We start from the raw sequence: 15554 nt of genomic DNA, 5'->3' as shown, positions 1-15554 counted from the left end.
AGTCTGGGAAAAACATCCTAATGAAACTAGAAGCTGTAAGATAAATGGGTCTTTTGGCATTGAAAGGCATAGCTAGCAAGGAGGAAGACCTGTTAAGTTAGCTCAGGACATAATTCTTTCATTTGAAATTATCCAGAACAAAGCACAGGTCTGCATGGATGATCTAAACCAAACTGAACCTTTTTACTGTGAGTTTTGCAATGCTAGAATTTTTTAATTTTTTTAATGTTGTTTTCAGGCACAAACAGAATAAAATGTTCTGTTAACTGAATCATTCATGCGATTGCTACACTAAGTAAACAAAAATAAAAAGGTTTTGTTTGCTCTCCTGTGAAACAACTGCAAGTCATAGGACTGTCTTGGATGAGAACAAGAGAAAATAATATTTCTGACTTTGGCAGCACTTCTACCTCACCTTGCAGCCCAGCAGCTGCCTAAGGATTGTCAGACCAATAAAGGCCAATAAATAAACTGCTGGCACTGCTCACCCCAGAAATGCTGTAACACTCATAGGCAACAGGCAATAAATAACTGGCATTTACTAATTAATGCACAGAATAAAGAAATGGTGGGCATTGCCATGGTACCTCTCTTTGGAAAAAAAAAAGGCAGAGCAGTTTTGCCTCAAAATCTACCTAAGGCTTCCATTTAATTCTAGATTAAATTTACCATATTAGGAAACTGAAACATGATTTTTCCTTTAATCAGAAATGAGAAATCCCAGGCTGGGGAGAAATCCCAGGTCACTCAGTCCCATGCTAGAGTGAGGAATCCATTCCTCTCCCTAAGTCAGGAACTTCATTCACACATTAGTTTTGCTTGGGCTCTTTAGTAATCAAGGGGCCAGATTCAGATAAAGCCACAGCAAGGTGCATGTGTGATTCTTTATGACAGAAGCTGCCTCCTTAGGTCAGCTTTTGCCAAGCCCAGTCAGAATTCACAACCTTCCCAGCCTTGAGTGGTGCTGCTCTCCAGGGGATGCAGCTTCCTACCTGTGCTGATTCTGACCTGCACTGCCAACAGAATTCTAAATATGTTGCTGATTTCAAAGATCTCCTGAAAATGTTTCTCATATGCATTTTGCACCACCTAGAATAAAGTGAGTTTATTTATTGACCTTTTTTAATATAAGAGAACAAAGATTATACAAACACAATTTAAAACATTCTCTGATTTTAGAGAGGCTTTTAACCAGGCTTTTATTCTTAGAAGGTAAAGGTTAATGTCCATAGTTAAGTGCAGCATAAACTAGCACAAATATTAACAGCTAATCTGATTTACCTGGAAAAATGACTCAGAATGGCACATTCTTTAATCAAAGCCTTTTTCTTATTCCACTACTTGTGAAAAATGCTGCAAAAGTACCACAAACAGAGGATACACTTTTTTGTTTTCTAGACTTAGACTCTAAAATTATCTGTGGTAAATACTCAGGCCCATACATAAGCCTCAAAGAAAGACAAAGAACAGACCTTTTATCATCCTACACAGCTTTGTGTGTTTATGGTGTCATGTTTGGATTTCTGTGGGGCTGTCTGTGCTCTCCTTGCTAAATAAAGCTCTCTCCATCCACGCAGTTCATAACTGAGCATTCCCCTGTCCAAACAGGATGTTTTGGAGTATTTTGAGGCAACAACTGCCAAGAATGATCCCAAACTGCCAAGAATGATCCCAAACTGCCTAAGCAGAATGCGCATGGGGGAGGGTGGAACTGGCTCTGTGAAGCAAACTGCAAACCCAGCAATGTCCTACCTGTGCCCAGTTGCTGAAGACCTGCCCATTTCCTCCATAAGTGACAAGCTCCTGAGGAAACTAAAAAAAAGGCAATTCAACATTAAGGCAAGCACTTTTCTCAAACCTTTTACTGTATTTCTCTGAGCTATTTTTGCCATCTCAGTAATAAATCTTTTCTAGAGGTTATTGCATCAAAACTCTCTACGTTCTTGAAATCAGGAATTAACATTGTAAAAGCTGTAAGTTAGAAATAAAAAATTAATGCTATTTTTCAAAATTAAGTGTGTGTTACTGTAACACTGTCACTGGGATGAGCTTCCAAAGACACAGGAAGCATCAGCACTAATTTTTCAACAAATTCTAGAAGCAATGTGCCAAGAGCTGAGCTCTGTGTCTCAAGCAGTGACCAAGCTCCTGTATACAGGGCCTGTATGTCTAAATTTTTCAGTTTTTATGTGAGAACACATACAAGAAGTATTTTTCCCATTTGCTGCTGCCCATGAATCCAGATTCCTTTTACTGTACCTTACCTGAGCCACAGAGGGATCCAGGTTGTTCATGATCATCAGCATGATGGCAGCAGCTGATTTGGTCTTGCAAGGGTATTCCCCTATGGGGTAAGCTCTGAAAGGGCAGGCACAAAAATTTACAAGAAAAACTCCAGCTCACAAGAGCAACCAGAACAACACACCCCACTCAAATATCTCTGCATGCCAAGGATACTCAGGCTTGTCTGGGTTGCAGGCTTTTATTCAGAGGGGAAGAGTAAAGAAAAAAAAGCACAGATCTGAAGTTACATATGTACCTTAACAGGCAAATCAGGTTTTAACTCTTATCAGAACTAAGCAAAACCAAGAAATTGCATTTGGCTTATCATTTGCTGAATTACTTAATCACAATTGATAAATGTGGTGGCCAAGAATGCTCATTGCTTTTTACTGAATTTTTTTCAGGGGTGGTGGAAGTGGCCTCTGCAACAGCTGCCAGGCCAAGCAGTGCCAAGGAAAGCAGCATCACTGGAAGTTGCCTTCAGGCTCATCCACCCTTGCTATTTCAGATTGTATCTAAGGAAAAAAACATTCAGCTTGAGTTTTGGACTCCAAGAAACTCTCAAAAACGGAACTAGTTTGGAGAAATATGGACCTTTTCACTAAAATTCACTTCATCCACAAGCTGAGAGGTGAGGCATGGGAAACAGTCTCAGAGTTATCCCAGCTCAGGTGGCCTGGCACTGGTGTCCTTAATGCACCTGCTGTGATCATCTCATCATTATCTTCTCCTCCCCCATCTGTTTGTGTATCAAACTGCTCTAAAACTCCTACTCTTGGATTTGTACTGTGGCTGTTTAGGGCAGGGACAGTTCCTCTGCTGTGTCTGCACTGGTTTTAGTACAATGGTGCTGATGCCTCTAAGGAATGACACCTGAAGGAAGTAGGACCACAGATCAAGAGTTTTAGTCCTTCCTTTTCTGTAAGCAACACCACCATTACCAAGGCTGAAAATTCCTAAAGAGGGACAGGAGCTTTTGGCATGGTTTCTAAATCATCTTCCCTGTATTGGACCTTGAATCTTCAATGCTGGACACTTGCTTGGTGCAGGGAAAGTTACACTGAAAAGGTCAGGCTGAAGTGTGCCAATGACAAAAAAAAAAATAAATGGACATCCACTGTCCAGCTCATGAGCCAAGATCTGGAATGCATATTCCACAGATTCAGCAAATGGGCTCCTCCCATGATCCCATGCACTTCATCCTGGCTTTTTGCATCAGGATACTAAAACAAATGCCTTGTAGTCATTGCCAAACCAGGAGGGAAATCCTTTGAGTTTTTCCACAATGCTTTTTTTATTAAAGATTTCTGCTGTTCTAAACTTGATAAAAGAGCATTTCTGTGGAATGATACCAATTCATCTAGAGGAGATATTTACACATAATATTGCTCAGAGCATAAGAAACCCAACATCAGTTGAGTGCTCTGGCATAGGAACATGACTTAAATGGAGCCATGGTCCCTGGGACATACAAAACAAAAATCAAATACTCTCAGACTACAGAGATCAAAAGGCATTTTCTCACTGTGGGAATACAACAATCTATTAGAAAACTATCAGTGAAATGATCACAAAATAAAAAAAATACTTGAAGTTGTCAAAGGATCACTGATGCCAGTGATGGAAACAAGCTGCTGGACTGTTTCATCTAAGCCTACTTGGAAGGTGTCACCATCTGTAGTTTACTACAGGGTCCTCTGAAGTCCAGCCCTGCAAAAACTTTCAGATAGTCTTCTATTTCTCCACTCCTTAGCTGAATTCTGCAAGAGCTCACCCCAGGCTAATATGAGCAGCATAGAAACATGGTTGTCTGTGGAAATCAGAGTGCTTTCTATTGCTTTATTCAGATTTCTCTATGGACATTAACCAGGCCCCTGCTGATGCAAAAAGGAATCAATCAGTCTAAAAAAAGCAGCTAGCCCCTGGCAGCCCTCACTAAATCTGTTCTGCTTCACAAACATTAGACCCAGCAGCCCTAGAATGAAGTGATGGTCCAAGACCAACAGGCACAGCTTATTACACACCAGGGTCACCTAAAGGTCCCAATGGAAAAAATGCACTGCCTTACTTTTCAAGCCCAGAGAGCTTCCTCTGCCCTGACAGCATGCTCAACCAACCAGCCATCACCTGGTCTTACTTCTTGGTTCAGCTGGGACTTGCACCAGCTCAGAACTATTGCAAGTTTCCTGTCAAGGTTGTCATTGGAGGGCTCTGAGTAATGACTGGCCCCTGGAAACCAAGCCCTGCCATGGGGCAGAGCATTTGGGATCCCTGTGTGGGGCAAATCTGTGTTGCCACACACACAGCCAGGCTCAGCCCTTCACCTGGGCTGACTGAGCTCTCCAGCAGTGACCCTGCCCAGGCCCACCACAGCCTACCCAGAAGGGAACACTCTGCTTCCCTCCCAGTCCCATGAAGCATCCCAAAACACACAGTAACCCTCCCTGGAAATGAAATCACTGCAGTACACAGAACATCCAAATGATCAGATGATGAGCGTCATTACTATGCTATGAAAACTTCTACAAGAGGTAAATTAGGATGCATCAAGGCCACTCTTTTATGGTCAGTTCCACATGTGAAAGCTGGCAAGCAAATGGCAGCTGCATACAACATGAACCATCCAGTCCTCACCTCATCTCAATATCTGGGCAGAATCTGTACATGTAGATGTGACCATACAGCCTGAGCTCCTCAGCAAATTCCAGCGCCAGCTTCTTTTGGATTTCAGGTGGGAAATAACGCAAGGCATTGCGCAGAGCCAGCTGCCAAAAAACACACACACACAAATAAACAAGGGAGAAAAAACGAGGTACAAGAGAAATGGAGGTAAGTGGGTGGCCCTGAACTTTAACCAGACTCAGCTGGAAGCCTGCCTAAGCTGTTGCAAGGACAATGCAGTTCAAAAGGCTAAACTCACACCAGGGGAGCTTCATTCCTGCTTCCCTATTGAAGTGTTTCTACCTGCCTCTTTCCTGGTAGGTTCAATTAGGGAAAATGTGTGACCATCCCCTTCCCACCTGCCTCCCCACACCTGCATGGAGAGACCTTGGGGATTTGGTGAGTAGTGCTCAATCTCATCAATATCAGACACAGACAAATTCTCTCTCGCAGTGCCAGGGGCACTGGACTACCAAGCAAACATTGTTCAGAAATCCTTAAAACTAAATCCCTAAGCTCCAAGACGCTGAAGATCCTGCAGTACTTTCCATTCCAAAGAGGACCTTGGCCCAGAGTTATGTGACATACTCCCAGATGAAGATGTTCCTGGGCTAAGTTTTATTGCAGATTCACTCCATTTAGCATCTTAATGTATTGCAGAGGGTGTTGGGTTACATTATTTTATTGATGCTACATGTATCACTTCCAAATTAGCTGAAGTGATTACTAGGCACTCAGCTAAATCCTACAGATGATACTACGTGGCTCACACTCCCTATTGCCTTCAAAGACATTAGCCATGGTTTGCAAAGTACAATATGTCCTTTTGCATGAAAGAACCCATAAATAAATCATTATCTTTAGTAACAGCCTATTAAGGCATGTCTCTGTATTCTGTGTTTCATTTGATTAAAACCATAATGAGAACAAAGATTTTGTCATCTTTAAATAGCCAGTTTCATGCAAAGATCTTATAAGTTCCCTGGCAAATGGCAACACCATCCAAAGGACTTTTAGATGAAAAGATTCATAAATCATATGGAATTTCATATCTTCCTTTGGCTGCTTTTTTAATGGCTGTGGATAGAAAGGGATCAGGCTTGCTTCTACAAATTAGAATTGCCATTCTGCACAGAGAATGATGAGGGGGAAAAAATCTATTTACCAGATGAGAAAATGCAAATTCCATCTTCTAATACCACTTCATTCTTCTCCAGTTAGATAAGCAGTCATTTTCCAAGGGTATGCTATTAACAAACACAAAAAACCCCACCTGTACCCCCAAAATGACAAAATACACAGGGATTTCCAAAGTCAGTCTCAGAGGTGAGCAGCCATCACAGAGGGTTCTAGATACGAGAAATTTCTAAAGCAAAAATAAAATCACCTGCATCCCTAAAACCAACAAAACCAAGAGGCACACATTGGTATTTTGGCTGCCTTTGAGAACTGCAAAGCTTCCATTGTGGCAAGGATCACCCACAGTCTTTGATCAATATATTATTTGCATTAAAATGAAACTGATGGGCAAATAATTTTCTTCACCATTTAATTCAAGCAAGAAAAATCAGGTTTGATTTTCAAATAAATTCACTTAGACTGAGCCTCTATCCTATTAATGTTACACATTATCAGAAGACTGAATTTGGATGGTGCAGACATTAATGAAACATGAACTTGAATGTTACATGAAATATGGGAAAGGCACCTTGCACAGACAATAGAGGTCTTATAAAAGAGGATTACGACTATGGCTTGTTCAGCTGAACAGCATAAAGGTGATATTTGATTGCTGTCTCACTGCAGGATAAATGACAAAGCAAGAAGAAGCTTCAGGGAAATGCTAGAAAGGAAAAAATCGCTGTGAATTACCTATAAAAATGTAGTCTTGAAATTAGAAAAATTTAAATGAAAGATACTGTGAAACAATCTCTCAATAAAAGAGCCAGGGTGCTCAAAATTGCTTAGATGAAACCTGACTGCTTTATGAAAGGGCAATGGCCATGTGCATTGGGAAAAATTTTACATATTCATTATTGAGAAATAAACTGAATAATCTGAGAAAGACACTCAAGGAGGAAATTCAAATAGGCTGATCACTATGCTTTTGTGGGCAGTCAATATACTTAATTAAAGCACCATAAAACCCCATTAACCTAGCCTTTTAGAAGGATTTATTTACCTCTGACACATTGTATTTAGAATATTTTTTTGCATTTGATATTTAGGTGTTCTTCCTTTTCATAACTTCTATTGACAGAAGCTTAAGCTGCACACACTCAGTACCTCTGAAAAAGCAGGTCCAGAGTTCACTGGTGTCAAAAATATTATTTGCAGTTATAATCCTGAGTTTCATAGGTCGTTTTAAAAAATTATCTGCTCTGAATTTACTGAGTTACTGATTTAATTCAACTCTGTGCAATGTAAGCAAATGAAAAGTCTTCCTCTTAAATCTGCCAACTGGATTTAACATTCTGTTCTTGTGTTTAAGCTATAATCACTATTAGGGTGGTTTTTTTCTATACTCCCTAGAATTTTTAAATTATAACAGGATTCTACTGCTATTTAATCAAGATTTAGACCTCTCAATGCTAAAATATAATCAAGACAGCCCATGTAATCCAATCAATCAGCTGTAAATTTCTTTGCTGGGGTATTCTCTTGAGAAATCAAGTAAACCAGCCTGTTTGTTAATTGGTGTTTGTTGAAGAGCCAGAAGGAAGCCTCTTCAGAAGGAATGTCATTCATTCCTATTTTCTGAAATGGATCATCAGGACTTCCAATTTAAGACCCTTGAGACACTCCAGCATTCAGGGTTGCAGTCCCTGCTTACTGAGGGAAAGGGAAGCACAAGGAGAGGAAGTGACTGGTTTAACCCCACAATTTCATTCTTAGTTCTGCCCCTTTTCCAGTGGGGATGGTGCTTCCCTCCCACCTGCAATCTCCTGCCTGCTGATATCCAGACCCAGGATCTTTGGTGGCGCTATTCTCTAAGCAGCAAGTAAGATTGTTTCCTTTATTACTCTGCCTGATAGGTCCCAGTTTCAATCAGCTCAGCTGGGAAGTAAACATGGAGATTTCTTACAAGTCATTGCAATAAATGGGTGTGAAAGTTTAACCAAGTTCTTTATCCCCCAGATGTCCCAAAAGAGGAGCTAATACCTCAGCCTGCCCAAACCACAGATAAACTCACTGAAGTAGCCTCAGTTCTGGATGTGCAAAGAAATCATAAAGGTCAAACACTCCATTTCTCCACCAGAAGGCTGAAGAACAGCTTCAGGTGCTGAATGAGTTCTCAGGCTCTGGTTTCCAGCTCCTCATCCCAAGATGTGCCCAAGCAGGAGGCCCCAGCTGCTCCCAGGGACTGGGAGCCAAGCAGAGCCAGGGCAGGCAGCTCACCCACCTTGTGCCACCTGAGGGAGGAGCAGAGCAGCCCAGGGATGGCAGCCAGGGCCCACCAGCACTTCTGGCCACCAGGCAGGACCAGGCTGACCTGCAGGCCCAGGACCAAACTGGAAATGCAAGTGAGGACCTGGTCTGGTGATGCTACCATGGAGAGATGGAGCACAGAGAGCCCCAGGGAGGTTCAGAGTGGGATGTCAGCCACAGGACAGAGAGCAGACCCAGGAGGGCCATGGCTGAGTACAGGAACACCCTGAGCAGAACCAAAAACCTCTGCAGCAGAGCTGAAACTAACCCCCAGCCCTCAGCCTAAATGGAGCCCCTGAGCCTATGGGCAGAGGGTGTGGGAGAAGACCTCAGGAAAGGCTCATCAGGGTCATCAAGGCCATTCCTGACCTCAGTGCTGCCCCAGAAACACAGAATATTGCAATCAGGGCAGAGAGGATCCTGCTGGGGGATAGGCAGGGGGGCTGTGGCATGACTTGCCTCTAAGATCTGTAAGGGAATTCCTGTCTGGACAAAGCCATCCCATTTTTCCTGATCCTGAGCAACACAGAGAAGTGCCCATTGTTCCCAAGCTGCCCCAGCTTTATTGGAATGTCAGTGAGTACAAAGCATGCAATACCCTTGTTCTGCAAAGCACACACCACACCTAGATTTTAAGGGTTGTTTCTTTGAGGCATATTTACATTAAGATACAGATGCTGAGAAACAGAAAGCTAGGGTTTCCTGAGCTGTGGAGGGAGGGAATGAGAGAGGATGTGGCTGTTTCAGGCCTCAGGCTAAGAATGCTGAAGGAAGAGAATTCAGGAAACATATAATCAGAATCAGTTCTGAGATATGGCTCAATTTATCCAAGAAGATTAAAGCTGGTATGATAGGAAGAATTAGATACTTCTTCAGCAAGTCCCAAAACACACAGTTCTTTATAAATCTCACTTGCAGGATTTCTGTTATAACCACAAAAGGAGGCCCAAGAAAATAAAACATTGGCAGTGGTAAGGTTTATTATTGTTACAAGAACTAAAACTGGAATGAAGGCATATGAAAAGATGAAGAAATCCAGAGGAAATCACCAGAGCATTATTAACTTCACTTCTGTCAAAGCTTCCCCTGAATATTTCAATTAGAAAGTGAACATGAAGCCATATATAAAGATAAGTCTTATAATATGTTCAGCATTACACACTGTCAACAACATCTGGAAGCCTGTCTCAAGATGACTTAAAAAAACCTCATAGACAGACAGTCTTCCATCTAGATGCTTTTCTAAGCATGGAGCACTTCTTAAAAAAAGAGATTTGACTTTTCCGATATGAAAAAAATACCAACTGAGCCTCTAATTCTCTTAAGAGTTTAAGGTGGAGGATTAACCATAAAGTAAATCATAAAGAAAGCCTTGAAACCTCTAATAGTCTAATGAAATACCCAACTAGCATGACCTCTCATCATGTGCAGTAGGTAAAATGGAGAGAGGGATGTTACACAGTCAGCTGGGGACAGAAAATCAGTCAACTGCTCCAAACCTTAAAGGAGGCAGGAAACCATTCCAGTTTCTATATAGGGAGGGAAGACCTTGTCATTGCCTTCCCCTCCACAGGTTAGAGAGCAAGGTTTGGCATCCTCTTCAGAGACACCATCTCCTGAAATTGGGACTCCCTACATCAGACTTCTGGGGAAAAGGGATTTAGGAAAGGCAAGGAATAAAACAGAGATGATTGGCAATGTTCTGACATGCAGTGAGACTCACTCCCCACTCCTTTATCTTCACAGCCATCACCACAGCCCTTCTGCACACTTAGTAACCACATTTCCATGGGTCTGAGCTGTCCCAGGCACAGGCAGGATGCCTCAGCCATGAATGCTCCTGACATTGAAGTAAATCCTCTTTGGATATCTCACAGCTGTTCCTCTTTCCACCCTTTGACTAGACTCTCCTCTGTTTGTGGAAGTGACTTTGAAAGAATTTGACTGCTGATGCCAGTGGGGAACTCCCACGAAGGCAAGGAAGTTGTGTGCAAGTTGTTATTGGGGAAGGAACTTCTGTGCTCTGAGCAGAATGTCTCAGTGTAAGTGATGGTACACGTGATGAAGCACAGACTTCCAAGCTAAGGAACCCACCTTATCCTCTCCCACACAAATTCCTAAGCATCTCCACCCATTGACCATTATTTTCTGCTGCTAATTTTTTTAGTCTTGAACATGAAATAATGCAACGAATACTTTGGTGTGTATGAAGACTATTTAAACAAAAAGAGACAGGAAAATAATTACGCAACTAAAGACAAATCATTAACTCCCTACAAACTCACCTGAAACTCATGCTCAGACTTCTGTATAAAATAAATCATCTTTGGGGTTTTTTATGCAAATATACAGATGTGTAGCTGCTACCATGATGCTGATTCATCACCTTTGATGTTTAATGTATTGGAGGGGTTAGCTTTCACTGACATACACATGCAATGGTTTTGCAACAGCATTCTGAATTTCACCTCTGAGAAACAATGCTGGATTGATAGCATTGAAGTCTAATGCTTCTTGTTTAGCCATTTAAAGTCATGGAAGGTGCTGTGCAGAAAATCTCCCTCCTATCAACCCCATTATTCTGGAGGAGGAAGAAAGGAAGCGAGCAGAAGGGCTTCCAGCCCTTTGTCCCATTACACAGTGAATTATAACACCAAGGAAATACATTTGACACAAAGTTAGCTTCCCATTCAGAAAAGCATTTGAGGCAATTTGCTGCCCCAAGCTGCCTTTATGTGAAAGGAAGAGAAATGAGGCCCTGTGAAAGCCCATGTTACCTTTTTCTCCTGGGCAGAGAGACTGGGTGTTCTCACGGGTGCATGGGGTATTCCTTTTCTCCGACCTTTGTTTTCAGGCAGGGGGTTTAGAGGGAGGCCACGACAGATTTCCTTCAGGCTGGTCATAGCTGCTGAGGAAATAGGAGGAGGAAAGGCAAGGCAAACTGGAGAGGTATGAGGAAAGGTACAAGGAAGAGGTGCAGGAAATCAAGATGCTGCACGATTCAAAAGTGCCACCACTCCAGGGGGATCTCCAGGAGGACAGAGTGTCCTCTGGCTTTGGCAACCAGGGCTGTCAGGCTGAGAGGGCAGGTGGCACAGGTGACACACCTCCCTGCTCTGTGCCATGCCATTGGCTCTTCCCTCCTCCCCCAAAATGAATGATTCACAGCTTGATTATTCTCTGGGTGCTTTGTCAACTGGTGCCGTGCTCAGGCACCAGAGGAAATTCAGTCACCTTCCAAATAACCTGATCCCCCCAATGTTCACGTGAGAGTCGTGGTCTGGAGCAGGAATATTGACTGAGACATCAAGAATTGTTCATTTATGTTGCTATAGCTTAGGAACTAATGAAATTTAAGGATTAACTGCTCAGTTAAGATGGGCACTCTCTGTTTGACACCCCTTGGTGTGGGCATTTCCTCAGATCTCACCAATTCATCTTCTAGACAGCAGCAGTGGTCATCATAACAGCAAAATTTCCCCCTTAGGTGTTAGCTCCTCTCAGCTCACAGGCATGAATGCATTTTCATTGCATTGAACTGGAAATGTACTCATTAGCACTGGAAGTGGATTTCTCAAGACAGGCAATAATTGGGAGGAATAATGAAGGCTTTCAATCCTATGTCACTTTTATACCCTACAGTCAACAACAGCTAGAAAGTCTTGTACTGCCATCCAGGCATCACAGGTAAATGAATGTACTTAACTTTTTCCACTTAACAGTGCAACGTGAACTTTGCTCTCCATTCTGGCTTGTTGTTGAAATATACAGAAGCTTCTTGACCTTTATTACATCCATTGAACTACAAGTGCCACATTTTAAGCCTGGTGAAATTAACTGGGCGAAGCATTTCAGTTAGAAATGAGCTTAAAACCTGCAAACGAAAAAATACAGCATTTCCCCACAAAGGCAGCAATCAACAAGCAGTGACAACAAAGCACAATTATTAAATGACAGCCTCTCATTAATGTCAGATCTGCTTTAGCTCTAGGATATCCTGCACATCCCCAGCTCCCAGTGAAGATGCTCAAGTTGAAAGAACTCGGAGCATCCCAGGGGAGCTGAGCACACAGCAGACTCAGACCCTCTGAAGGATAATGTCATTTACAGCAGGAGAATTTTGTTTTGAAATGATGCAGTATTTTAGCTGCTTAAGAAAAGGCAAAGGTGAAAAAGAGACAGAAAAACCTCTATATTTTAAAGTTTTTTGTTGAGTTTTATATTAAAAACATACAGAAAAATTTCATATTAAAAACATACCAAAAAAATTTAAAAGGAAGGTTAAAGTCAGAAAATTCTACCCCAAAATCTAGCCAGATAACCCTGCCTTACATAAACATTCCCACCCCAAAGGGATATAAATCTTTCCTTATTCTTCTTTGTTCAACCTACATTCTTCAAATCCCTTCAAGGTCTGATCCTGCACACACAGGGGGCACAAGAATAACCCTGTCTGCATTTGCACTCCCATCAGACCTGCTTCTCCCATGACACCAGCAGAAGTTAATGGTGTTATACTGGTGAAGAAGGAGAGAACGAAAATGTGGGGAACTCACATAGGATGTTTTCTCGGGCTGGGCACTTTCACCCCCTGATGAAAGGGGGGTGTCTCACGGGAGTGTCTCTGCGTGCCAGAGTCACCGCTCCCGGTTCCGGGATTCTGCCAGCGCCGCCCCCAGCTCCGGGCAGCCGCCATCCCCTCGCTGCCCGGCCCGTGCAGTGGCCCCGGGGCGATCCGCAGTGCCCGGGGTGCCGGGGCAGCTGCCATGTGCCGGCCGGGCTGGCAGAGGGTGCTGCAGGGACAGACGGACGCGGGCGCGCCCCCGCTGCGCGCACACACGGACACGCACCGGGACACGCACGCACGGCCCGGCTGCGGGAGGAGAGGATGCGCCTGGAAAACAACGCCCGCGGCTGAGCCCAGCCAGGACCTGCCCAGCCCAGAGGAGGCGCGGAACCGACCTTAAAAAAAATTAAATTAAGGCAGAAAAAATAAATAAATAAATCAGCACATATAAAGCCCAGGAAAAAGATCACATGTTTTAATAATCCCCTTTACAGCCAGACAGGACCAGAGAGGAGGAGAACTGAGCAGAAGTGCCCGGTTAGGACGGAGAGATGTGCTAGATAGAGGCTGAAGGGAGCAGAGACAAAACTTGCAGATAACTAACCCGCCCTGGGAAGGGCAGGACTCCCCTCCCTGAGCCCTGCTGTGGCAGAGCGAGGAAGGATTCCGCAGCCCTGTCTCCCTTTCCCCGCTCCGGTGTGACGCTGGCCCCGCAGCTCCATCCCCTGCCCGCCCGGTCCCTGCCCGGGCCGCTCCAGCAGCGCTCCCCGGGGGCTGCCCGGGCACCGGCCCCGCAGAGCTGGCGCTGCGCTTGTTTTCCACTCCCCTGGCGCTCACTGTGTGAAGCAAATCCCTCGGAGGTGGGGGAGAAGCGGCTTCCGTGACAGCGGAGGGAGGAGGGAAATAAAACAAAATAAAACAAACCAAAATAAAAAGAGAGAAGAGCCAAGAAAGCACTTGCTTCTCATCATCTCTCAGGGACCAAAGCCAACTCTTCTTCTTATGACCCCACGCTGCAGGGAGCGGAGGCAGAGAAGGCACCGGGGGGCAGCTGCTAACAAAGCGGGGTCCGGGCTGCCCGCACCCCCTCGCCGCCCCCGGGACGTGCGACGGGCCAGGCAGGGCTGCCAGGGCCAAGCCGGGCACAGCCGAGCCGAAGCTGCGCCGAAAGCGAGGAGCAGAAATGAAAGTTTCGAAATAGCATCCGAGGGAGCTCCTGCCAAGGAGCGCAGCGAGCAGAGCTCCGCGCCTCGCATCAGCCCCCGATGGTGCATCCCAGGGGCTGCGTCAGAGATGTGAGCGTCCCCTGCCCGCTGCATGGACAGGGGTGAAGGCGCCGAAACACCTCGCTACTTATTTATTTATTTATTGGAAGCAATGTATGGGTGACACCCAGAAGGCATCTGAGCCTTGAAAAAAAAAAAAAAAATCAAACCACCTCTGGACCCAAACGAGAAGAAGAAGAATGAGACAGCAGCCTTGACCCCTACACTGAGAGGAAGGTGAGCAGAAAGAAAGAAAACACAGAAAAGCCATGCAAGCACCAAACCTGTAGATTACTGCAGGTCTTTTTTTGTTTCACTGAGGACAAATATTTTACTGACAGCCATGCAGCATAAAGGCATCATGCTGATTGTGTTCTTGGAATATTTTATTTCTGGACATGGAGAAGCAGGTAAGCAAAATAAATCAATATTGCCATTCTGAAACAATTTATCCTAAATTTAGCAAGGGGAAAAGGGATAGAAATCAGGTCTGTTTGTGAAAAATAAATTGTGTCAACATCTTTATTTTAGATTGATTTTTACAAGGAATCTGTGTTAGTCAATATATACAAATGCCTCTTATTCCCTGCAATACCCAGCTTTATAGGTCAGTGTCCTTCCAAAGACTTATCATAGGATGTACAGGTTCATGCACCCTTAAAAGAAAGCAGTGCATCATTTTTGAAAACAAAAGAAAAATAAGAGAGAAAGAAAGAGATAGATGGAGTGAGATATGCTGGTTGTTTGTTTTGAGGATGAAACACTGCCTTCCTAGGCAGGACAAGAGTGAAATGACAACATCCTTGGAAAGCATCAGTGTAGGAATCTGAATTATTCTCTGTTAACTTAATATTGCATAATTAAAAATCAGAGATACTGTTTAGGAAATCTTATCTGAATACTGTTTAGGAAATCTTAACATGCAGAGGACAGGATTAAATTTGCATTAGAGAAAAATAGATTAAAATAGAAAGAGAAACTGATTCGTTGTGTGTATACATGTGGGTGTACAAATAAACATATATAGGAATGATGCAGCTGTAATGGTATTTACATGGGGTTCTAAAAATACCTGGATTATGATGAAGACAAATTCCTTAAAGGAAAGGAAGCAAAGCATTGGATTTTTGTCCTTTCTGTTGTGGTTTAATATATATTTAAGTTCAAAAAGGATTAATTACAGGAATCAGGTCAGAAAAAATAGAAACAATTACTGATGAAAAAACAGTTCATCTTTGGTGACTTTTCCATTGAGATACTGTCTTGGAATTTCTCTTCCTGTACAGGAAAGCACTTCAATGGTTTAAATTTCACCTGTGTGCTCAGAGTGTTGGGACAGGAACAACACT

At 43.4% G+C, this 15554-nt stretch overlaps 2 protein-coding genes across 3 annotated transcripts in view; one reads left to right on the top strand and one right to left on the bottom strand.

The window, feature by feature from the left end:
• Positions 1-12309, bottom strand: part of UROC1 (urocanate hydratase 1) — a 37115-nt gene extending 24806 nt beyond the window's left edge. Inside the window, exons 1-4 of the mRNA XM_071439216.1 lie at positions 11151-12309; positions 4918-5048; positions 2265-2358; positions 1753-1812 (exon numbers count right to left, since the gene is read on the bottom strand). Of these exons, the coding sequence (XP_071295317.1) occupies positions 1753-1812; positions 2265-2358; positions 4918-5048; positions 11151-11276 (411 nt within the window). The 5' untranslated portion in view covers positions 11277-12309. The remainder of the gene's footprint in view (positions 1-1752; positions 1813-2264; positions 2359-4917; positions 5049-11150) is intronic.
• Positions 12310-13200: 891 nt separating this feature from the next.
• The window catches only part of LOC139595863 (netrin-4-like), a 45971-nt gene continuing 43617 nt past the window's right edge, over positions 13201-15554 (top strand). The window contains exon 1 of one of the 2 annotated variants that reach the window (XM_071439627.1): positions 13201-14615. In XM_071439627.1, the coding sequence (XP_071295728.1) occupies positions 14549-14615 (67 nt within the window). In that variant the 5' untranslated portion in view covers positions 13201-14548. The remainder of the gene's footprint in view (positions 14616-15554) is intronic. The other variant, XM_071439628.1, reaches the window with a different exon arrangement.

This window comes from Agelaius tricolor, unplaced genomic scaffold, assembly GCF_023055355.1.
Source record: "Agelaius tricolor isolate 1412-34295 unplaced genomic scaffold, bAgeTri1.0.p SCAF_14, whole genome shotgun sequence".
Taxonomy (NCBI): Eukaryota; Metazoa; Chordata; class Aves; order Passeriformes; family Icteridae; genus Agelaius; species Agelaius tricolor.
The sequence above is the reverse complement of the archived record's forward strand: the minus strand, read 5'-3'. Positions and strand labels throughout refer to the sequence as shown.